The 24,816-nt window shown below is 44.1% G+C and overlaps 1 protein-coding gene across 4 annotated transcripts in view; it reads left to right on the top strand.

Annotated features, from left to right (window-relative positions):
• Positions 1 to 24,816, top strand: part of DOCK7 (dedicator of cytokinesis 7) — a 142,344-nt gene that overhangs the window by 102,946 nt on the left and 14,582 nt on the right. For 2 of the 4 annotated variants that reach the window (XM_039484526.1, XM_039484528.1), the window contains 14 exons: positions 1,231 to 1,400; positions 3,312 to 3,466; positions 4,528 to 4,710; positions 5,413 to 5,548; positions 6,826 to 6,922; positions 10,857 to 10,953; positions 11,876 to 12,010; positions 12,984 to 13,136; positions 14,735 to 14,893; positions 15,210 to 15,310; positions 16,870 to 17,062; positions 17,588 to 17,731; positions 18,923 to 19,054; positions 20,646 to 20,660. In XM_039484526.1, coding sequence (XP_039340460.1) covers positions 1,231 to 1,400; positions 3,312 to 3,466; positions 4,528 to 4,710; positions 5,413 to 5,548; positions 6,826 to 6,922; positions 10,857 to 10,953; positions 11,876 to 12,010; positions 12,984 to 13,136; positions 14,735 to 14,893; positions 15,210 to 15,310; positions 16,870 to 17,062; positions 17,588 to 17,731; positions 18,923 to 19,054; positions 20,646 to 20,660 — 1,870 coding nt within the window. The remainder of the gene's footprint in view (positions 1 to 1,230; positions 1,401 to 3,311; positions 3,467 to 4,527; positions 4,711 to 5,412; positions 5,549 to 6,825; positions 6,923 to 10,856; positions 10,954 to 11,875; positions 12,011 to 12,983; positions 13,137 to 14,734; positions 14,894 to 15,209; positions 15,311 to 16,869; positions 17,063 to 17,587; positions 17,732 to 18,922; positions 19,055 to 20,645; positions 20,661 to 24,816) is intronic. The other 2 variants (XM_039484527.1, XM_039484529.1) reach the window with 1 other exon arrangement.

The following is a 24,816-nucleotide window of genomic DNA, read 5'->3' on the forward strand; positions in this document are numbered from 1 at the left end:
GTTCTTCAAGATGTGTGGTCCCTATCTGTGTTCCACTACTCACCCTCCATCCCCTCTGCTTCGGATCCTTCTGTTTTCACTGTAAGAAGAGGAACTGGAGAGGCATTGGCCTGCACCGCTTCTTATGCCCTCAGTTTGGAGCACAAGGAGAACTACTGCGTATGGGTGGGCCACCAGACACTGCTTGTTAAAATTCCTGGACTCGGGCGCCTGGTACCCATGTGCCCCCACATGTGGAATACAGATCGGGACCACACATCTCAAAAGACTTTCCAATTTCAAGTAAGGAAGCGCCTTTTTTTTGCTAGATGACTCCTTGGAGGACCAGAGAACTGGGGAAAAGTTTTTTCAGCTGAAGAGTCAGGCATGTTCAAATCTTGTATAAAGAAAATTTTTATCTTAAGGGTGCTTGTCAGAAGTTTCAGTTCAATAGGTATAAGTAAAAACCAAAGTTTTAAACAGTTTAACTCAGGGGTAGGCAACCTATGGCACGCGTGCCGAAGGCGGCACGCGAGCTGATTTTCAGTGGCACTCACACTGCCCAGGTCCTGGACACCAGTCTGGGGGACTCTGCATTTTAATTTAATTTTAAATGAAGCTTCTTAAACATTTTAAAAACCTTATTTACTTTACATACAGCAATAGTTTAGTTATATATTATAGACTTAGGGAAAGAGACCTCCTAAAAACATTAAAATATATTACTGGCACACAAAACCTTATATTAGAGTGAATAAATGAAGACTCGGCACAGCACTTCTGAAAGGTTGCCAACCCCTGGTTTAACTAAACTAAAAACCCTGACCCTTCTCAGGTTCCTTTCTTTTGTGTCTTGTGATCCCATTAGTTCACCAGTTGTAAATTTGTGAGACTCTACACACAAGACTTGATCCATCAAACGTAGCATAAATAGATTTCTTCAATAGAAGGATTCTGGGGCATTCACATTGTATCAGTTCTGAAGGACCCGCAGACCTGTATGTCAGTGAAGGAGTATTTCTCATTTACATTCTTTGTGCTACAGTTAAAATTACGACTTAGCTGGCAGTGAATTCATAAAAGCCAGTCTCCAAAATGAGTCTGAGATTGAGAAGTATTGCATAATGATACGTGTATGTGCATGCCAGGTTAAAAATAAAAACCAGGATTTTTTAAAACGTACTTAGTTACAAAGTATTGTTTGCTTTCAAGATATTAACCAATCCCTGTGACTCAACTCTCTTTTAACAGTTTGTTTGGATTGCATAAGAAGGTCATCAATATGGTACACAATTTACTTTCCAGTCACGACTCCGATCCACGGTACTCTGACCCACAGGTAAAGGCCCGGGTGGCTATGCTGTATCTACCTCTGATTGGCGTGATCATGGAAACCGTGCCTCAGCTATATGATTTTACAGGTATTTTGTGCACCAGGCTTTGCATGTATGTTGAATTACTCCCAACTTTTGAGCGCATTAAGTCAGTGCTGTTGGAGTGAGCAACCAAACTGTTGTGGTGGTGTTGCTATTTTCAAAGTATAATATTTATTTATTATTTGTATTACCACAGTGACCAAGAGTCCTAGTCAAGGACCAGGACCCATTGTACTAGGTGCTATACAAAGAGAATAAAAAAAACACGATTCCAGCTTAAAATCTACGTATAAAACTAAAGACAACTGGTGGCTACAGAAAGGAGTAGGGAAACAATGAAACAATATTGATCGGCAGTATAGCTAGTGGGCACAGTAAGCTGCCAGCTGCAAAATGTATGCTCAAAATTGCCTTGCATAAAAGCTGCATTTTTCCACTTGTTTGCACAAAACCAATAATTCCTTGTGCATGTGTCCTTTTGCCCATGTGGATGCAGAATTTTACCATGTGCAAACTTTGCAGGCACAATTTATTTTATTTAGACTAATAAAAAAAAGAGGTGTCTATCTAGACACCGTAAGCCTCTCTGATATGTATTTAAAAATACATCCAATCAAAGAGACAACAGCCCCATATAGGTAACAATAGCACCAACAGACAGCACCAAAAAAACAAATTCCTATGTTCCTTTACACATTACCTGATGTTGTCCTCTTCAGCAACCCTGCTACTGTTTGCCAGATAAGAGTGTCCTGAAGGGCGAAATGTTTGGGCTATTTCAGACCAGGGTAGGGAAGCTGGATATTGAAATAGTCTGACATATAGCTAGGGCCCTATCAAATTCACAGTCAATTTTGGTCAATTTCACGGTCACAGGATTTAAAAAATCATAAATATCAGTTTCAGATACTTAAATCTGAAATTTCACGGTGTTATAACTGTGGGGTCCCAATGCTTCTGCACTGTTGCTGGCAGTTGAGCTGCCTTCAGAGCTGGGCACCAGCAGCCAGACCAAGGCCCCTTTAACCTCTGAGTACCAGGGTGCTGGGCCTGGAGCTGGGGAGGGGCAGGGTTGGGGGTGTCCTGACCAAGGGCTCCTACCATATGCCAGGCTCCAGCTGCTGGTTCTGGCTGGGTTACTGCAGGATGGGACTTCCTCTTTGCCTGCAGAGGCCACTCTGAGGGGCTGGTCAGACCAATTTCCAGGAACCTCCCCTGGCTGTAGGAAGCTGCAGCTGCTGGCTGGGAGCCCAGCTTTGAAGGCAGGGCTCCTGCCAGCAGAAGTGCAGAAATAAAGGTGGCATGATATGGTATTGCCACCTTTAATTCTGCGCTGCTGTTGGCTGCAGCACTGCCTTCAGAGCTGGGCAGCCAGCCAGCATCCATCACTCTCCAGCTGCCCAGCTCTGACGGCAGCTTAGAAATAAAGGTGGCAATGCTTTTGGATAGAGACCTCCAGTTTGAGAAATGCTGGTCTCGATCAGATTTCACAGGGGAGACCAGATTTCATTACATATAGACTCCTTCTTTGAGCATTTCGGCCCTTTAAGTTAAATGACATGGTGAAGGTTTGGGGAAATTTTCAGAAGTGCCTAAGTATCTTAAGAGTCTATGTCCCATTTTCAAAAGTGACTTAGGCACTTAAGGAACCTAAGTCCTGTTGACTTGTAATGAAACTTGGGCTCCATAGTGCCTAGGTCACTTTCAAAAATGGGACACTCCAAAATTCCTTAGACATTTTTGAAAATTTTCCCCTTAGCCTCATATGTTTGATTTACATAACTATATATATAGAGAGAGAGAGAGAGAGAAGATCCCCATTTGCTAGCAATGCCAGTCTAATGTAATTTTTTCAGTGACCATTACCAGACAGTTAAATGAAACTAACAGAGAGGAGCTGTGAGGAATGGACCTTTCAATGCACCGTTTAACTGAGGTGTGTGTGTTTCTCTGCAGAGACTCACAATCAGCGAGGAAGGCCAAGCTGTATCACCATCGACGATTATGAAAGCGAAGGTGGAAGCATGATAAGTCAGACAGTTGCCATGGCCATTGCAGGAACATCTGTCCCTCAGCTCACCCGACCCAGCAGTTTTCTACTCCCATCAACGGTACAAAAATATTCCCGCTCGGAGCATGTGTAACCAGGCAGATATTTATATGTGTATGCTCTAGGGTGATGATCACAAAGCAGCAGGGACAGAGGTCAGCATGCGTCTGTGCATATTACATAGCAGGAGGGAGGGGTGGGAGATGTGAAACAGATGGTGTTTGCACTGGGTTATTCCTGTCCTTGTGATGGTGGGGAGGGGACATAGTTAGAATGATCAGTTTTGCCAAGCTTCTGTTCCTCCTTCTCAAAGCAAGCTGATGAAAATGCCGTACCACGGCTGCCCTTATGGTCATCCTAGGTGAAATTCACCCTTTTGCAAAGGCTCTCAGCACAAGGCCTCTGCCCCACTTAACCAAGTCATTAAATGGAGCTTGGGTGGGGCGGGAGCCTTGGGCTGGCCCCCTGCACAGGGGTGGATTTCACCTTATTTGGATTACGGTAGCACCCATAGACCCCAGTCAACATTAGGGCCCCATTTTGCTGGGTGCTGTACCCATACAAAGGGAGGACAGCCCCTACAGTGTAGAGTTTCCAGTCTAATGAGACCAAGACCAAGAGGCTGAATGGCTCAGACAGTGGAGAGGGTGGTGGTCTGGCGATGAAGGGAACATCAGATTACACAGGCTCATCATTTGCAGGTTTCAAGGTGGTTGTTTGGGGTTTTTTTCTCTACTGTAATTCTGCTAATGAATGGAGGTCCCCTGCCAGGCCACTAACTAGCTGGAAATTTATTGAAAGCATCATAGTGGAGGTGGGTCTTGAGAAGGAGCTTAAAGGAGGACACTCTCATAACTTGAATTTAGCTTAAAATGCATTGCTAGGGCTGAATTTCAGTGTCTTTTGTGTCATCTGGGCTCTGTCATTGTGGGTGATGTGGGTGATTCAGACAACATTAGCTCATAATGATTATTTATGCAAATCTGCTGGCCCCTGCCCTTGTCTGATGGATGATGATTGGTTAGCCCAGCATAAGTACCTGATGCAGCTATTTTTAATGGACTATCAAAGTATTTGGGGCACTAATCGGTGTGGCTGAAGTGATTGCTCCTGTCTGTTCAGACTGGTCGGCAGCACTCGACCTTCTCAGCAGAATCGAGCCGGAGCCTCTTGATCTGCCTCTTGTGGGTTCTCAGGAATGCCGACGAAAGCGTCCTGCAGAAATGGTTCACAGACCTCTCCGTGCTGCAGCTCAATCGCTTGCTGGATTTGCTGTATCTCTGTGTCTCCTGTTTTGAGTACAAGGTACAGAAATATTGGTTAGTTGCATTCAAGCTCCCTCGAGGCACGGAATGGGATTCAGACAAGCACCCAGGCACAAAGTGAAAAACAGATATCCCTGCCCCTTACACAGTGCCAAAGAGGCCCCTTCCACCCATCACCCTCTCCTGGCTGTCTTCTCCTGACCTGAAAAATCCTGGCGGCTGTGCCTCTTCCCGTACACACACCAGCCCCCGGTCCCTCTGCATCTGTCCCTTTCCCTCCATCTTCCAACCGCCAAGTGACTCTGCCCCCTCACCACAGAGTGGCTGATATAAAAAAAGCCTCTGCCCGCTTGCCACTCCCCTGGGCAGGCAGGTGAGTGCTTCCCCCTATGTATTACCCCAGAGGCTGCCACAGGAAGTAAGAGCAGAGAGAAGCTGACAGTCCTATTTACTCACTCTCAGGCGTCAGGGAAAACTTCCTGCAGTGGCAGTGGAGATTTAGCAGCTTCCCAGGTCACCAGTTGGTCCTCTGTCCTCCCCTCGGTCGTGTCTCCCTTGTCCTCTCCCCACTGCAGGCTTGTCAGATCCTGCAGAGGACATCATGGCCTGGACTTCTCCTACAGCACATCCTGGCCCTGTGGGTTGCCAGGGATAGGAGTTCTATCCATTTAGCCTTCTTGTCCATCCCAGGTAAAAGGAGGCTTCCCTCAACATCTGTGCTTTTCTGGTTTGAAATCTGCAGGGCAAGAAAGTGTTTGAAAGAATGAACAGTCTGACATTTAAGAAGTCGAAGGACATGAGAGCAAAACTTGAAGAAGCTATTTTGGGAAGCATAGGGGCGAGGCAAGAAATGGTGCGAAGAAGCAGAGGGCAGCTAGGTAAGTAAGCTTGCCTGTTGCTGCTGACCTTCCTATATGAGAGTCCCTTGAAACTATCCCCAAAGAGCCCCCAGATCCAATAGAGTGCTGCAGGACGATATGCATATCAGTTAAGAGCTCCATCTGAAGTGCTGCACAGAGGAAGCGGTTTGCAGTGCACAAGTTTCATTGGTCCTATAAACCCCAGGAACTATGCTGCATATTTGTGAGCCCCATCTATAGGCACTTTATCTGTTACCTAACTATTTACATGTGTAGACGTGTCTCATTTATAGAGCACTCCTGTAACAGTGTCTGGGAACGCTAGCCTGACCTTGTAGGCAAAACCAGCACCCTGTCACTGTATGTCAAGGGTCAGAGTGGAAACTCAGTCCCTGAATGGATGGTGGTTTCTGCTAAAATGATAAGCAGTGAAATAGTTAACAGTTTTGGTAATTATATTGCCAGCATGTGTCAGAATTAACACCCCGTTGAGATTAATATTGCTATTTATTGAGTATGAGAAGAAGGCTGGTCCAGTGGCTAGGTCACTAGACCCAGGAGACCCAAGGTCAATTTCCAATTCCACCACAGACTTCTTGTGTGACATTGGCAAGACACATAGTGTCTACGTATTTCAGTTCCCAATCTGTACAATGGGGATAATAGTATTTCTCTACTTCACAGCGGTGGCGTGAGGATAAATACATTAAAGATTGTGAAGTGTCTGATAATATGGTAATGGGGTGCCATATAAGCACAGTAGAACCTCAGAGTTACGAACTGACCAGTCAACCACACCCCTCATTTGGAACTGGAAGTACACAATCAGGCAGCAGCAGAGACCCAAAAACAAACAATAACCCCAAATACAATACAGTAATGTGTTAAATGTAAACTACTGAAAAAAAGGGAAAGTTTCAAAAAAAGATTTGACATGGTAAGGCAACTGTTTCTGTCCTTGTTTCATTTAAATTAAGATGGTTAAAAGCAGCATTTTTTCTTCGGCATAGTAAAGTTTCGAAGTTGTATTGTCAGTGTTCAGTTGTAAACTTTTGAAAGAACAACTATCATGTTTTGTTCAGAGTTTTGACCATTTCAGAGTTACAAACAACCTCCATTCCTGAGGTGTTCGTAACTCTGCGGTTCTACTGTACGGACAGATAAATGTTATGGCTTTGCATGCTGTAGAGTTTTCTTATGCTGTCTGTCACATATTACTTGCAACCAAGTCTTTGGTTGCCACATGGAAAAAGTTAATATTGATTTATTTAAAAAAAATTGACGTTACCCGACAGAAAGAAGTCCATCTGGGAGTGCATTTGGAAGTCAAGAGAATCTAAGATGGAGAAAGGATATGACTCACTGGCGTCAAAACACAGAAAAGCTTGACAAGTAACTCTATCTTATCCTTCTACATCAATAACTGCATGGTCACGTTACAAACTCAAGCCCTGACTCTGCTCCCATTGAAGCCAAAGGCAACACTCCAGTTGTCCTCAGTGTGAGCAGGATCAGGCCGTAAGCTCGGACAGGCTGATTATATGGGAACAGTTTTAATGCTGACAAACACAGCATCACTTCCCATTTCTTTCTCAGCATTTCAGAATGAGACTTAAGACTAGTAAACTCCATTATCTTCTTAGATTCCTATAGTGAGTTGTAATGTAAAGAAAAGATCCATTAGCTATGTTTACAGATCGCATATATGTCTCATGTCATCTTTCCCTTATTCCATGAGAGTCTCTTATTCTGGAGTTGTCCAAGCATGCTTTCCTTTCCTTTCCTAATCCATCCCTTTGATTGTTTTTCCACATGTGCTGTGTTTTTAGAAGCCACAAACCACTCAGGTACTGTAGCATCGGTGTGTGGCATTTTTGTGTAATTTTCGTTTTGTACATCTGCATATTCAACCATTGCAGCTCTGTTTGTGATGCTTGGCAGAGGGTTTTTTGTGTGTGTGTGTAACTGGTTGAAATAATCCCTTTTGCTTGTCACACCCATTACTTTTTAAGTTTGCTTTGTTTTTTGCTAGAAGGCTCAGGAATGGTGTGTGAGTTTTGCTGCGCACGTTTCCCATTTTCTAAAATTACAACCCCACAGGCTTCCATTTTCCCTTAGTGGTACTCTGAAGGCCCAGCAAAAGGACTGGCCTGTATCATAAGGTAATAATTGGAGATATACCAATCTCCTAGAACTGGAAGGGACCTTGAAAGGTCATTGGGTCCAGCCCCCTGCCTTCACTAGCAGGACCAATTTTTGCCCCAGATCCCTAAGTGGCCCCCTCAAGGATTGAACTCACAATCCTGGGTTTAGCAGGCTAGTGCTCAAACCACTGAGCTATCCCTCCCCCCCAAACATCATGAACATCAAACAGCTCAAGTAAAGCTCTGAGGGAACTGGGAAATGGCAGAGCCCAAATAGAAGGAAGGCCAAGCCACCCACAGTGCATCTACTCCTTCCTCCCACATGACTGGACCCTGTTTCCCTCCTTTGTTTGTGGTCCCGTGGATTTCTGCTGTGCATGGATCCCTGTGCTTTGATCTTGGCACAACCATATTCTCCGCCTCATCCCCTCCATGTTGCAGAGCACCCACCCTATCAACAGCGCACGTTGGGGTACATAGTTCTTCTTCCGGGACATCTCCAGAGCACTTGCCACCAGCACAACAGAAATGCAGTATTTTTGCTGTTTGGCCCTAGCATATCTGTGTAACAAGCTTTGAATAGAATCCCAGGAGATTCACTGTTGCATTTTGCAGACATGTATCAACCCAAGAGTTTTAGAAATTAGAGTTAATATGATGTGTGTGTGTGTGTGTACATGTGTGCGTGCATACATACACACGCACAGATAGGCACACAGTACACAATGAATTAATGTTACATATGTGCAGTGTATCTTATACCTCTTCAGACAGTGTTTGAACACATGCCAAAATGAGCTACACTGACGCAAGTCAGCCATGCTAACCCTCTCCAAAAACCAAAGAACTCTCCCCATGTCTCAGGAAAAGCTTGAGTAAATAGCCTTTGTAACATATTCTGAAAGCCATCAAACTTAGATCTAGGAGACAGTCAAGGACCCTTCACTAAGAACACCCAGCCACCAGCCCTCAAACATAGGAATTTTTGGCTCACCTGTCAAGAGTACAAGGAGATAGGCAGACTCCTGCGTGCAAAGGGCTTTAGGTCACAACCAGCATCTTGAACTGCATGCTGAAATGGATGGGAAACCAGCACAGTCTGTGGAGCAAAGGTGTGAAATGGTCCAGGTGTGAAACTCCCCTGTATAAGCAAGAAGCCTTACTCTGCAATGGCTGAGGATTCCAAGCTGTCTCTGAAGTGGAGTACACATTGGTTGTCCATTGGCATGGATGGCTGTAGTGAAGTCTGTATCCAAAAGGAAAGGCTGTAACCATCTAGCAAAAGGGAACTTAAATTCTACGGTGATGGGTCCCTTAAAAATACTTTGCATGAAGATGGAAAAAAGCTCTCTTGGCTACTGCTGCAATCTGGCTATCCAGAAGCAGCCAGGCATCCAACAACAAAAGACAGACATAGCTCCTGAAAATGAAAGGGCTAATGCCACCTCTACCATCCCTGCCAATTGCTTTTCCCCAACTCAGGGCTCTAACCTTTTGTTTTGTCAGCCAGGTAACTTTTATCCAAACCTCCAGTCATGTCCAGACATTGGCAAAGCTGAACTGCACTGTCAGATCCAATGAAATAGAGACATGGGAGCAAATTCCTCCCTCGTGTGATTCCATAGCAGCGGATATAAAAAAAACACCGGATATGAATTTGGCTTATAGAGCTGTGTGTCATCATCTTGCTGATGGTACTGTACCCCAAACAAAATCTCTCTAACCCCTGCTAGTGGCCTCACATACCTGTGGAACAGCTGGAGTCTCTAATGGAACTACCATGGTAGACAAAAGATAATTTAATTTTCTCTCTTAAAAGAAAAATCTGCTAAAACAACTCCATAAACCCGCACTCCAAGTCATCCTTGCGCATTCTATTCTGAGCCAAATCTGGCCTCTCTTCTGCACAGCTCCCACTGGTTGCAATGAGAGTTGTGAGCACATACTCCATCTACGGGTAGAATTTCGCACTTTGAGTTTAACATTAGAATAATCACTTTATAACAAATGAATGTAGAGGATTATTCAATACAAAGAATTCTGTACAGCCAAGTGAAGTGATCCCACCCAGCCCTTCTTTTTGCAATTGATATCCTTTAAATAGAGGTACAGTCTATGCCTCAATCCAGAGCCTTCATAGTCTAGAGATTTAGGACTAGAGTATTCTCTTATAGCACGACCTCCGTGGTGGGCAGGATGTGGGGCAGGCATGCTGCATCAGGAGCTCCAGGAGAAAATTTGGTTGAGTCAGCTAGAATTGCTCCCAGGGCCCTGGAGGAGCCAGTGCTGTAGCGGGTGCTCTGGCACTTGGAAAGGACGGCGTGCGGGTTTTGCCTGCATCCAGCCAGCTCAGTTGTGTGTCCCTCCCATACTGTAGCTTTTCCCTACACAAGGATGCAAGGGGAGCACCCTCCCCACCTACCTTCCTGCTCAGCCAAGCAGGGCAAGCCACAATCACATACTTAAAATTACTAATGGGTATTTGCCGAATCCAGCTAATTTTACTGAAGTTTAAATAGTGCCACTGAAGACATGGGACTACCAGTGTGAGTAGGACTGGGACCACAGTCAGCTTTTCCAGGAAAGCAAGTGCATTGTATTTAATAGCACAATCATATGATTTTCTCTAGAAAGCTGATGTTTAAAAACCTTTAATATAATGTAGAGGCAAAAGAATAAATACCAGATATACATACTACGTACAATATACTGGACCCAACCTAGCTACTGGGTAGTGGCAAACTAGTGCAAACAGGGCAAAAATACTAGCTCATAGAGCACCATCTTGTGCTCATATCCTGTAAAATAAAGTTAAAGGTGTTTTATTTCTTTTGTTTCATGCCTTACAATGCTATTAAACCACCTTTGAAGCAGGACTTTGATGCTTACACTGTTATTAGAGGTTACTGGTAGAGTAATGAAAGGAAAAAGAAATTATCATGACCTCGCCTGAGGGTGTTAAACTTAAATCGCATAGTATATTTTATACATTAATAAAAAAACCCAATTCTCCCTCCCTCTGCACTCTTACATATATTAATGCATTTAGATATTCTTGTGGTGTTGTCCATAACTAACTGTGTGCATTTATAGCAAGGTTTTTCCCACTGGTGAGCCTTGAGAATGTGCCGTACTGATTTTTAAACTAACTATAACTTGAATGCTGTCTTTTCTTCTGTTAGATCAAGGGCAGAGATAGAACATGAAGCGCTTATTGATGGAAATCTTGCAACTGAAGCAAATCTGATTATTTTGGATACATTAGAAATAGTTGTCCAGGTAAGGAAGAGGGGGATTTTGCAGATGTCTGAATAACATTTTGCTAGCAGGTTAAGTGGTTCAGATTCTTAAACTGTGCCCTCTTGCTGTTCGTATTTAAACTTTGCTGCTGCAGCAGAAAGAGGGATCCAGGAGGAGAGATCCTAGAGTAGATAAAAGATCACAGTGATCTTTTTCCCCAGCCGTATAACAGTCTGTTTCGTAAATCACAAACGTTCCTCCAGCCTTCTGTAAAGGTGCTTGTCGCCCTCATTAGAGTAATGCCGGAAATATTTGCTTGCGTGTTTTGTGTAACTAATGCCTGGCAGAATATGTCATAATTCCATGGTCCTGCTCTCCTCTGACAAATTTCTGCTAGTTCCTTCCCAGGTTTGCCATTCTGCCCCAGGGCTCAGCAGGAGGAATTGTGCTTCCCAGAGGCACATGGGGACGGTACCGGAACTATCCCATAAGGAGGTGCAGGGAGCTCCCCTCTGCAACTATGGCCCTGTTGTTCTTTGTCTCTTATGTTGTTTAAGTGTTAGCGGGGAGCAATCCTGGCCCCATTGAAGTCCATGGCAAATCCTCTGTTGACTTCAGTGGAGCCAGAATTTCACACAGAGAATCCAGTTGTGGCTGGCTCTTCTGTTGGGTGCATCTTCCACCTTCAAACCCACACAAGAGCCAGCCAAAGTGTGTCTTTAGAACAGTATTTGTAATAGAGCTTAGTGCATACATAATGCTTCAAGGGCCGGATCCTCAGAAGGTGTAAATCGGCTTCAGTAGGACTCCTGATTCCCACCCATTGAGGATTTGGCTCAGAAACTTGTGAGGTTCAAACATTTGTAATAGGTCAGTGCAGATTATTCGGGACAGTAGCACCACCTGATCGGCCGAAGGGTTAACTTTGTTCACGTGACTGTTGATTTAATTTTAACGGCAGACTGTGTCTGTGACGGAATCCAAAGAGAGCATTCTCGGTGGGGTGCTGAAAGTTCTTCTCCACAGCATGGCCTGTAATCAAAGTGCACTTTATCTGCAACACTGCTTCGCCACGCAGAGAGCTCTGGTTTCAAAGGTGAGTGTCCTGCAGGAGGCTGTCACATGTAGTGGGGTTTTCTCTTCAGTATTCGGGTCATGTCACTGCAAGGCTGTTGGTCTGTAGTTCCTAACGTTAGTGTTTACGCTGTGTGGTTTGATGAATGGAAGGAGGCTGTTTGTTCTTCATGTTTGCTACCTGCAGTCATACACTTCAGGTCTGACTACTGTGGACAAAATGAATTTGTTTTGCTGGGCTGCTTGTTAAAATTATATCACACACTGAGCTGATGGGCAAGTTAGAGCCCCTCTTAGTCATTGAGACCTACTTAGAGCGACTTACCCCCACCCTACCAGTGCCTAAGGAGCCCATGTTGCTCTAATGCGCACCAAGGACCCTCTATCCTAATGTAACGTCACCTTTCTTCTCCTTCTTCCAGCTCCTTGTCATGTAATTTACGCCCTCTTGACATGTAGACGTTAATATCTTAATGGAGTCCAACCTAGTGTACAGAATTTGACCCTCGGACCTTCGAGTTTGATCCATGAGTCTCATGAAGTTTGAGTAAGAAAGGCTAGGAGTCTAACCTGGCTTAACATAGAAACTGAGGGAACTGGAAGAAAATGTAATTTACACCGATATGAACTCCTTGTAATGTAACTTAGGGCTCATCTCTGTGAACAGTTAGACGGCAGCAAGCCAGGGTGTAATCTAACCCCCCACTAGCCAGTTGTGGTCTGTCTGTCCACGTGCATCTGACTGACACATGTTAACAGTTCGTTTGAGCGCTTTGATCTAGTCTTCTTTGTAACAGGACTAGCCCAGAGCACTCTAACGAGCTGCTAACGCACACAGATAGACCGCAGCAGACTAGTGCATGGTAGTCACGCCCCAGCTTGCCGCGGTTTAATTGTCCGCATAGATGAATCCTTAGATTCACCTCTGAACTTGGTCCATTAGTTGATGCTGGCAGCCTCAGCAGAATTACTTTTCTCATGTGCTTTCGCTACAGTTCCCTGAGCTGCTGTTCGAAGAGGAGACCGAGCAGTGTGCTGATCTCTGCCTGAGGCTTCTGCGACATTGCAGCAGCAGCATTAGTACCATACGGTCCCATGCGAGTGCCTCTCTTTACCTCCTTATGAGGCAGAACTTCGAGATTGGAAATGTAAGTATATGGCTGCTGTTGTTATTTTATTAGCATCATTTGGAGTTTGCTTATATTCCGGTAGTACCTAGAAGCCCTACTGGTGATCAGGGACCCACGATATGGGGCGCTGTACTGGTGAGAGACAGTCTCTGCCCCAAAGAACTTACAATCAAAATAGGCAAGACATGCAAAGAACAGGAGGGGAAAACAAAGGCACCGAGCAGTGAAGTGACTTTGCTGTGTGTCACACGTCAGGTCAGTGGCAGAGCAGAAATTAGAACCCCAACCTCCTGCATTCTAGTTTGGTGCCCTGACCCCCTAGACCAAGCTGCCTCCTCTGTAATTTCATAGGGACTTATTAAAAAAAAATGGACAAGGACCTCTGCTGAAGTGTAGAATTTTTCTCAAACTGAATGACTTGTTGTTTACTACCCACTGTTTTTGTAGGGCCAGGTCGGGCTGTTAGGCACAGGCCCCTTGCAGGAGATGGTGTGGGGCCACATTAGGCCAGGAGCACACAGTGATGCACAACACTCCTGGGAAATGCCACCACTGCACTACCTCCTAGGAGAGCGCAACAGGCATTCTCCTCTGCGGCCCTGCCGGCTCCTTACGCCTCTGTACCCTTACCGGGGCAGCATCCCTGAGGCCACTGCAGGAACTGCCCTCTGCCCGCCTTGCGCATCCCTGTAAGAGAGCCACAACCTGCCCCCTCGGCTGTCCCATCACAAGGCTTAAGTGTGTCCTCTGTGAAAGGTCTGCATGAATCTAGACTAATTAGGTGCTGTTGGTTCTGTATTCTTTATGAATCTAATTGGATCTCAGCCTGATTCTCCCCATATGCACTTTACGTTACAAATAGAGCTCCCAATGTTCACTTTACTATTAAATGTTTTAACAGCGCCACTGCAGCAATCTCACAAAGTATACCCCAAACACCTTGTGTTTCAATACAGAGTTCCTGTAGCTGAGATTAGATCTTCTTTCATCTTGTGATAAAATCTTTGCTGTTTGTGAACAGCAGAGACTGAAGCGTGCACAGGCTTCTGGGCTCAGATGCTCTTAAATTGAGAGCAAAAAGGGGAAGGGAACTGAGCTCACTTAGTCGCTATCACAGGGCTCTGTCCACTGAAACTATAATGCCTCTGTACCCTCTTGCTGAGGATTTGGCCTGTGGGCTGAAACAACACAGAATGGGGTACCTGAAATAGAAGGTCATGCACACACGGGGTAATCTCTTCCTCTAAAGGGACTGGGGCCAATGGGTCATTTCATACACCAGGCTCAAGAGAGGAGCAAGAAGAGGCAGGGAAATCTAACAGCTCTTCTCTGGAGAACACTCGTCTAGAGCGAAGTACCCCTGCCATATGCCAGCCAAAGACACACAACAAACAAAGTGGCAGAGACACCAAAAAAATGCATTGTTCAGAGGCAGGGAAGGAACTGAGGCTGCTCAGCTGGCCGGCCCTATAAAAAAGGGAAGATGTTACTAAATGTTTGTTTTTTATCCCACATCCATGGCTGGTGGGAGGATGCAAACGCCACTGTGACGGCGTTGTAATGGACAGTTACGATTCCTATGGAGTCATTGCATTGTAGTAACTTTTCTGTTGCAGAACTTTGCCAGAGTGAAAATGCAGGTGACCATGTCCCTCTCGTCCCTGGTGGGAACGTCCCAGAATTTCAATGAGGAATTTTTGAGACGTTCTCTGAAGACTATTTTGACATATGCTGAAGAAGATCTGGAACTCCGGGAGACGACATTCCCAGATCAGGTTAGAGAAATACCACCGGGCCAAGAGTTACGTTTAGCTGGAAAGAGTGGCTGGATTTTCATGAAGCCTTTGGTCGTGGCTCATTCTGGGTTTTTAAAACAGGCTGATTTAGATTAAGCCACGTATAGCAGGGCTGTCGGATACATTTCCTGGAGAGGGATCCATGAGCTGCTCTGTAAAACTCAAGCCCTTGATTAGCTCCCACTGATAACAAGGAGCAAATGTACAAAGATTCAGAATAGGCAGCGGCCCTAATGTGTTTAGTGTATAGTGAGGTTCCTGATGGCAATTCATTTCATCGGCTTCTGTTTTACAGGTCCAGGATCTTGTGTTCAACCTCCATATGATCCTATCTGATACAGTTAAAATGAAGGAACACCAGGAAGATCCAGAAATGCTGATAGACTTGATGTACAGGTAGAGTTTACATGCCTATTGCGGAAGATGTACAGTGGATGCAATCAGCTGTGATATTTGAATGTTGTATTTCCCATCTTAGGAACTTGAAATACCCTGTCATAGTGATTTTTTTAAAAGTAGCAATCACCGTTTTTACATTTAAAACTGCTTTCCTTGTGTTACCATGATCCCCATGGTGCTGAGCATGTCAATATCACTTAATGCAAAGGTCAAATGGTGCTCACCTCTCCTCCAGTTTGAGATATTTCAGTGGCACCACTTTTCCTACAAATACAGGAGGCCATTGAGACTCACCCACAGGCCTCAGAGTTTGACCAAACCTCTTCCTCCCATGCTTAAGATTAGTGCTTCCAAAATAGCATCGAAACACCGAATTCTTATAAAAAGCTATTAGCAATGCAGCCTTCCTCAGCAGTGAAATATCTGAAGAACATCTCGTGCGTGGGGCAGACTGGGAGAGAGATCGGTCCCAGAAGGGAAAATGTCTAACATTTTCCATTCCAGATTCTGTCCCGTGTACTAGTGCCAGGCATCTGGGATACAGGACCAGTCTAGCTGCACAGAAGTAAAAGACAACTAGTCTTTTCAGAGGGACCAGGCGCAGGCCATAGCGAGCAGTAGGCAAAAGGAAAGGAGCGATAAGCAGGACAGAAAGAGGCAGCTAAAATGGCTGCTATTAGTCTATTTTGAAACTATCAGGCCAGGTCTGATCAGCCTGCAGTGAGACATGGCCCAAATGTCTAAGATTTTGGGAGTGTGATTGCTGTTAAGAGAGCTGCATAAGGGCACCTTTTCCCCTGATGCACTGTAGCAGGTTGGTGCACGGAAGGCACATCTTGGATCAGGTGACAAGTGGTGAACTTGGGGGGGTCCCACCCCACAAACCACCACAGAAATTAGCACTGTTCAGCCCAGTGGGCAGTGTCTGCTCGGGAGGGCCCAGACTAAATCAGCCTGGGTATTTCAGGTTATGCTCCAAGTGCATTGGCAGAGGAGGGGGGGAAGCTCACACAGTGTCTGCCCACACTATGCCCGGTCCAGCCCAAAGCCAGTAGGGCTTAATCCTGCAAGAGGCTGTGTGTTGTGGCCTTGATCTAGCAAAACACGGAAGCTCAGGCTTAACTTTGAAGCCAGTGGGACTACTCTGTACTTTGCTGGATCAGAGCTAGAGTGCTCAGCACCTCCCAGGATCAAGCCCTTTGCTATTATGTCCCAAGAACATTACATTCACTGTCAAAATGTTTTTTAAATGAGTTCTTCTATTTAAACACCACCCTGTTTCTTCCTATGCTGCTGCTATAGCATATGTTTACACCAGTGTTTGTACAGCACCTAGCACAACGGGGGCCCCAGCTTGGTTAGCCTCTAGGTGCTGCTGCAATACAAAAGTTAAATGATAACACCAAGAGTTTCCTAGCTTGGAAGTCCAGGGAATTATTTTGTATATGACTCTAGTTCATAGCTGTTTATCTCAAGCCTAGAACTATGGAGGGGTACTTGTAAAATATACATATAAGTAAATAAACACTAATTGCGAGATGTTTATTTTCAACTAGAATTGCGAAGGGCTATCAGACTTCCCCAGATCTGCGACTGACCTGGTTACAGAACATGGCTGGAAAGCATTCTGAAAGGAGCAATCATGCTGAATCTGCCCAGTGTTTGGTCCACTCGGCAGCCCTCGTGGCTGAATATTTAAGCATGCTTGAGGATCGAAAATACCTTCCTGTAGGGTGTGTAACATTTCAGGTAGGAATGTGCTTCCGTCCCCCCAAAATTGTACATTTTGCTTTTCTACCACCTAATACCGAGATACGAAGCAATAATTAAAGTCCTAAGTACAAATCAAAGTTGGCCATGTTAAGAAGCATTTTCAAGAAGCAGTCCTGAAAACAGCTTCATCTAATACGATTTTGCTGTTCCAGACAGGGTATAACTGTTCTGAAACAGTTGTTTAAAACTGTTCTTGTGATTAGGTTGTGACTAAGAGCATCAGGCTGCAATCCAGGAGAGCATGTAAGGTCATGCTTAGTTTTGAGCATATGAGTAGTCCCACTGGCTTAAAGTTAAGCATATGCATAAGCGCTCTGCTGGATCAGGGCCTGTGGCGAAATGAAAAATACTTGAAATTTGCCTCTTTCAAAGAGGATGTGGCCTGAGTAAAAACTGAATAAAGCTTTTTGACGCAGTATCAGATTAACTGTTTCTTTTGGAGTATTAAATGTAGTTGCTCAAATAAAACTTTTCAACTCTATCTAAATTGTCTCTCCTTAGAACATATCTTCTAATGTTTTGGAAGAATCCGCAGTTTCTGATGATGTTGTCTCACCAGATGAAGAAGGTATCTGTTCTGGGAAGTATTTTACAGAAGCAGGTCTGGTGGGATTGCTGGAACAGGCTGCAGCGTCTTTCTCCATGGTAGAAGATTTTAATCTCTCTCTATATCTACTTCAGCAACTCTCATAGTGCTGGGCAGTATTCAGGAAAATGTTTTGTAAATGAAACTGTACAATTCTGCCATATCACTTGCTTTATTTTTATGGCACTGGTCGCATTTTTTCTTCTGGGCAGCTTAAGTTAGCCCTTGTAATCAACCATAGCCTATCACTGAGTGGGTTTTGTGGGTTTGTTTCCATTTCAACATTTCAGGTAATTGAGTTTTAGTTAGTTGGGAAGCTCTAATTCAAGTTCTAATTTACCATTAGTGAAAGACGAATATTATCTCTACATTAATAGTTAAAGACCACGTAGTTCCTTCCACCCCTTTGAGTAGAGGGGTCTGGCACACACAGCTGGTGAGTGGTATCTTTGTGGCCTCCCTGTCCTCATACCACAGATGCCCCTCCACGGATTGCTAGGCCGGGTTTGTGATCTGTGGCTAGGGAGAGCGCAGGCTGGTGCTGGGAGTGGGCAGAGGTTGGGATGGTAATGGAATGGTAGCAATGTACCCATCAGAGACAGGCTTTTAAGGACAAGGTAATTATTTACCACAACATGACTTGGAATTCCCTGTGGCGGGGCAACAGACAACAGAGCCTGGCAGCACATTTCCTGCAATTGACTAGCAAAGCCATGAGGGAGCAGGGAGGCATAGTGCCTCTGCAGATGCTTCTAAATCCATCTGTGATGGGTGGAACTCTAGTCAGATCACTTTGGGTGAGAGGGCAAATGGTGCTACTTGGCAGACACGCTTCAGGGAGACACTTCACAAGTCCCATCTCCTGGAGTTTGAGAATGCAATATACAAGTTACATAGACCCAAGTCACACTAAGCCTAATGGGCCATACTGTGCTCTCAGACATAGATACTATTCCCATTGACTTATTTAATATTTGGTTAAGCCTCTCCCCTCTTCACTAATAAATACGTTTATTAAAAATAAATAGAAATGTGTTACTATACGTGCTTTGGGATCTATGAATTACTGAGGATTTGATAACTCTTCTAAAAAAATTCCTGATTAAATTACAATAAATATAGGCATATAAGCAACCACTTCAATTTTGTAATTATAGTTACTGTGAGCATGCATTATATACCAGGTATATTTCTTTTCTTTTCCTGTTAAATTGATAGAAAGATCCATCTGATACATATTATTTTTGTAGGCTGGCATGTATGAAGCAGTTAACGAGGTTTACAAAGTCCTTATTCCTATTCATGAAGCTAACAGAGATGCCAAGAAACTGTCCACAATTCATGGTAAACTCCAAGAAGCATTCAGCAAAATTGTTCATCAGGTAATGATTTTAATCTCCAGCTGCAGTATGAGCTGTGAAGATATTTGAAATGTTTTAGTGTTGTTTTCCACCAAAGCTAACTTTCAATCAGATTATACGAATAACATCAAAATGATGGTCCACTTTAAATGCAAGGATCGCTAATGAGCATTGACTCTCGGGACCTTTATAATCACACAAGGATGTCAAGTCTGCACATACAAACTTTTCATGTAAATAACAAAAATGATGAGGAGTTAATAAGAAATCTGTCAGTTGCATTGTGCTTACTAGTTATAGATGTATAATTTCAGGTGTTATTTTAAAATATGTTTGCATGCTAGGAAAAAAAGGTTTGTTACATTTAGCTCGCTAAATAACATTAAGAAATGTTTGGGTTTTATTTAGCTCTTCATAGGCTGCCTGAGCTATTTTGAACTTCACCAAAATCCTTTTTTCGTTAAACAAAAATGTAAAAGAAAATCAAAATATCCTTGTTTCCCTGCCTCTGAAATTAGATTTCATTCTGAATACACATCTATTATTTTTTAAAAAATCCTTAAAATTGTATCCACCAGTATAACTAAAAGTCAGACAACATTATCCATGTCATTGAAAAAGCAAACACTTAGGAATGAGGTAGCTGGGCTGTGTTATTAGCAAAGCAGTAGTCTCAGCTAAATACATTGTGCAATCTCCTGCTCTTTTCCGTGCAATATTAGCTGATCCTGCTCCGACTGAAGGCAGTGATGTAAAATCAGGCAATGGGCTGCTAATCACTGAGCTCACTTCCGATTGGGCTTATTGTAAAAACTGTGGCCCCCGTGTAAACACATGCTTAACTTTAAGCTAAAGTTTAATCACGTGCTTAAAAGTTGTCCTGAATTGGGAAGATTTCCTGAACTGAGGCTTATGCTCGGTGGGATTTGAAGGCACCACATAGGAGACACTCAGCATCTTGCAGGGTCAGAGCAGTTATATGGGACCCATCCTGTGAGGTGCTGAGCACTTCTTGGAAGATGCTGAAAGGCCTCAACTCCCACTGAGCTTAGTGGACCTCAGCTCAATGGGAGATGGAGGTGCTTGTTACCTTATAGGATTGGCCCATAGCACTTGTCCTTTTCTGTGCCTGAGCGTAAGAACTCAGCAGCCAATTCTAAAACAAATACCAATAGGATGGTTTAGTATGCAGCCCTCACATAGCCTGGGTATGTGTGACCGTTGGTTTAATTACACTTCTATAAAAGTATAATCTGGGCCCAGCTCTTCAGTGGAGGGATATCTACATAGCTCCACTGACTGTCCTGATTTACACCCGCTGGGGATCTGGCCCTGCTCTCTCCACATAACTGGCTGTGCCAGAATTCCTGATATTAACCAGACATGATAAACAGAATAATAAAGGACAAAAAAGTGGTTGATCTCTCTTTAATCAATCATGTAATGTTCTTCTCAGCCAAAGGAAACAATAGGCCACTGTAGGTGCCTGGTAACTTATAATCAATGAGACCATTTCAGATTAATAATACCTTACGTTAGTGGTCATGTTTTTGGCCTTTGAAACATCTCTCTTTGTTTCTGTGACATGCCCTTTTTACTTTTTATTATACAGAGTACTGGCTGGGAGGTAGGTAATATTTTAGTTAGTAAAGAACACTAATTGATCAGATGACTCATGCCAATGCTTTGCCCACATGTGCTAGCTGTGGGTATTTCTGTTGCTGTCTGCTGTTTAAACTGAATTCATTAACCAAAGAAATATCAATAAAACGATTGTGGTAGTTGTAGGAAACTCTTTCTAAGAAGCTGTAGGTAGTGCATGGATGCCAATGTGTTCCACTAATGAGGTTCTTTGGTGAATGAGCCACTGTATCATCACTAGTTTGTTTTTATATTTTGTTTATAATTCTTCTCATCAGCATTGACACAGAATATCATCTCCTCATACCATATTTTCACCCCACCCACAGGGGTCGATTTAAGTGCTTATGCTCAGAGGTGTCAAAAGCGAAACGTGTCATGGTTAAGCAGACATTCGCTCATACTAAAGCCACTTAATCTTGGTAATTAAAAATGCTGAATACTTTTTTTTAATGCAGATTTTTGGGTGGGAATAAAATAGCTCAATTCTTTTAATGCCAGAGATTTTGTTCTGCTGCTTTAGTTTTAGCAGAGGCCTTCTGCTTGCATTTCTACAATATCCACCACGAGAGACACTCATTTGGATTAAAAATAAACGGTGTCCACTAGATCTCTCACACAAACCAATTCACTGTGATTTTGATGAATCAGTTCATAGGTCAGTTGCTTGTGTTTGCATTTTTGCTCCTATACATCAACTTCGATGGTCTAAGAAGATTTTTTTAACATTTTGTAAATACACTCCTAGATTATTTTCCTCAGTTCCCAAAAGAGCTTTTCAAGCACTGATATTTGCTTCTGCTTTACTTTAAATCAAGCAACTCAATCTGGTCCACTCTTACTATCAAGATTGTTCAGTACTTTAAGACCCCAATTCAGGAAAGCACGTAAGCACACGCGTTTCTGAGTTGGAGCCTACATAAGAGGTCCTACATATTCTCTATTACACTTAGAGATTTGGCCAGAGATGTATAAACTTCGTGTCTAATTCTGGCTTGTCAAGAATTAAAATTCAATAGTTTACTTGTAATTTCTGATGTAAAAGAACTTGCCTTGTTACTGTGACAAGTCCTAGCAGATGAGGTGACCAAGCAATCCAATGTTTGTATCATAGAATGTAAGTTATGTGTACTCAATAGCCAATAAGTAATGAAAGCCTGTGAGCATCTATTTTGATCAATCTTCATGATGCTAAATCGACCCCTGAAGTATCCCCTCGTCATTGGTTATGATTTTAACATCATTCAGTCTTGTTTTATTGCATGGTAAAACACACCCATGGTTTATGTTCTCGTCTACTTTGTGCACTTTCGTTGCCACCTTTTGCTGAGCTTTTTGCTTCGTAGCCTTCACATTTGTTGCATGTTTTTCTTTTTCCTTATTTTTTAAAATATTTTAATTGATGCGCACCTCTTTTTTTTTTTTAATTTATTTATTTGCTGCCAATTGCTGCTTATTTGTTTTTTGGAATTTCCCTAATTAAAATACTTTCTGTTTTCTCCTCTATCGCCCTGGTTGCTGACCCTACTCCCCACTTTTACTATTGTCTGTTGTGGTAAGTTCCTACTTTGTGGATTTTTTCTTTTTTTTTTTTTTTTACTCTGTGGAGACCTCAATAATTTCATTTACCAAAGAGCAATGCCAACTAAAAGATCCAGGGAATGCAGTATTGCCAACTCAAGTGTTCATGAGTCAGATCTCAAAACATTCATGAGATGTTGCTTAAAAATCATGAGTTTTTTAATAATTTTATTTACCTTCTGGTTTTTGAGCTGTTAGGATTCACCTTTTCATGCTTTTCACTGCAACCAGGTGGGTTTAAAAACAAAGCCAGTGGAGATTCTTACTGAATCACAAGACTCCAAGAGCTGGTGCTTTGGTGGTTTTAAGAAAACCACCAACCATTGAAAGACTTTAAGAGTTGGCAAGACTGTCTAAAGACTTTGTACGTTGGATTAAAATCAGCAAGAAAATTTAAAACACCATAACAGAGAGATTTGGGGTTATCAACTCCCCCTCTAACATGTATGAAGGAGTTATTTTTGCTCATACCTATTTTGGGCCAGTTCTGCCTGCATTTATACCCAGGCTACCCTGTTGTCAATAGATGGCCCCCCGCTGTGTCTAATTTCTCAGCCCTTTAATAAGGTCAATCTAGTTGGCAAAGCTTTTGGTGTGTGTGCAAGAGATAACTTTAAACCTTTATTCCCAGCGATTTTGAAAGGTATTTACCATGCATAATAACAATCATGAACCCTTCATAAATCATGGTGGCTGTTATCTGCTCTGCCAGTTCTGTAATGGCTACTCAGTGTTCACCTTCATTCTCGTCTCCTCCCAAAGACCTATTATTTTTCTTGAAATAATAGGCGAGAAAATGCTTTGTTAATAATTTCTCCCTCATAACTGCATTTTTAGCTCTCTTCAGAAACAATGTAATAGTTTTAAATGACTTGTTTTGTTTTCAGTCCTATGTTTACAGGCCTTTGGAATTGATTTAATTTCTATGGGAAAATCCTGGCAAAATTAGAGTCACTACATGCTCATAACACAAGACCCTTAAATTATGTTACGTTATCATCTAGCCCAGTGGTTCTCAAACTTTAGCAACCTGAGGACCCCTCATTTTGATTTCAAATTTTTCACGGACCCCCTGTTGCCCCACTCGGCTCCAGACCCCACCCCGCCCCACCTATTCCTGTCACCACTCCACCCCATCCTTCCTCTTCCCCACTTCTTTTGGCCCCTTCCCCCAAGTGCACCCCGTCCCCGCTCCTTGCCAGCGTCTCCTGCATGCCGCTGAACAGCTGTTCCCCAGCATGCAGGAGGCACCGAGAGAGAAGGGGGAGGAAGGGGGAGGAGTTGATCAGTGGGGCCCGTGGACTCCCTGGAGTAGAGGGTCCGCGGACCCCAGTTTGAGAAATGCTGATCTAGCCCATTGCCAACAGATTAGCCGTGGAATTCAATTCTTTGTTTCACTTTTGCTACCGAGGGATCAGCAACCTTTGGCACGCGGCTGGCCAGGGTAAGCCCCCTGGCGGGCCGGGCCAGTTTGTTTACCTGCCGCGTCCGCAGGTTCAGCCAATCGCTCGCCGCTCCAGGCCAATGGAGGCAGTGGGAAGCAGTGCGGGCCGAAGGATGGGCTGTCCACTGCTTCCCGCCACCCCCATTGGCCTGGAGCGGCGAACCGCGGCCAGTGGGAGTCGCGATCGGCCGAACCTGCGGACATGGCAGGTAAACAAACCGGCCCGCCAAGGGGCTTACCCTGGCAAGCCGCATGCCAAAGGTTGCCGATCTCTGCCCTAGACTGACGTTGTCCTTCAGTCTTGCCCAGTCAACAAACACCTTTGGAGAGCCACCTTTCTCACACTAGACAGTGGAGTTCAAAGAACAACTACCTCCCATTTGTGTCCAGTTTCCTACTTTGTCCTAGGTGGCTGACCTGGGTTTTTTAATGCCATTAGGCAAAAGCTACAATGATTTGAATTGATTAATCCCAAATTTGCATGTAACTGCCTCTGACTCCGCAATCAACCCTTGCCTGACTGGCTCACTTGGCTGCTAGTTATAGTAACTTGAGCAAACACTGGCTTAACACAAGCAAAAACCCTTCGGTATTTCCCAGCCAGGCTGGAAACTGGGCTTTTCGCAATTCCAGGAGGTTCACTGTTACTAAAAATATGTGAAGGATAAAAATAGCACTTACGCATTTGCCCATACAGATGGGTGTGTGTGCACCCAGCTGTCTGGTTTGCACATGCAGATACTCACTTGTGGCTGCACCGGGGGTAATTAGTTGTTCATGAGTGTTCATAGTCAGCTGGCAGCCAAGCCAGCTCCCTGTCGCTGCACCCCCTACTGGAGCTGAGCGGGGAAAGAGCATCCAGGTGGCGGCAGTGATGGTGGTAGGAAGTAGCAAGTGGCACTGAGGGGAAGGGGACTCAGTACTGGCCCCAGATCTCCCCCAAACCTGGCAACCAACCAGACCATCCCTGGCAGATTCCAACTTCTACCCCAGCCAGCTGCCCTCAACTTTCCACAATGTCCCGCCCTCAAAAGCCGCCCCACAAACATAGCTGCCCCCAGCTTCTACCTCAAGCTATTCAGCTACCCTTCCCCCCGGCCTTCCCACCAAACCCAGC

This window comes from Mauremys reevesii, linkage group 8 (genome assembly GCF_016161935.1).
Source record: "Mauremys reevesii isolate NIE-2019 linkage group 8, ASM1616193v1, whole genome shotgun sequence".
Lineage (NCBI taxonomy): Eukaryota > Metazoa > Chordata > Testudines > Geoemydidae > Mauremys > Mauremys reevesii.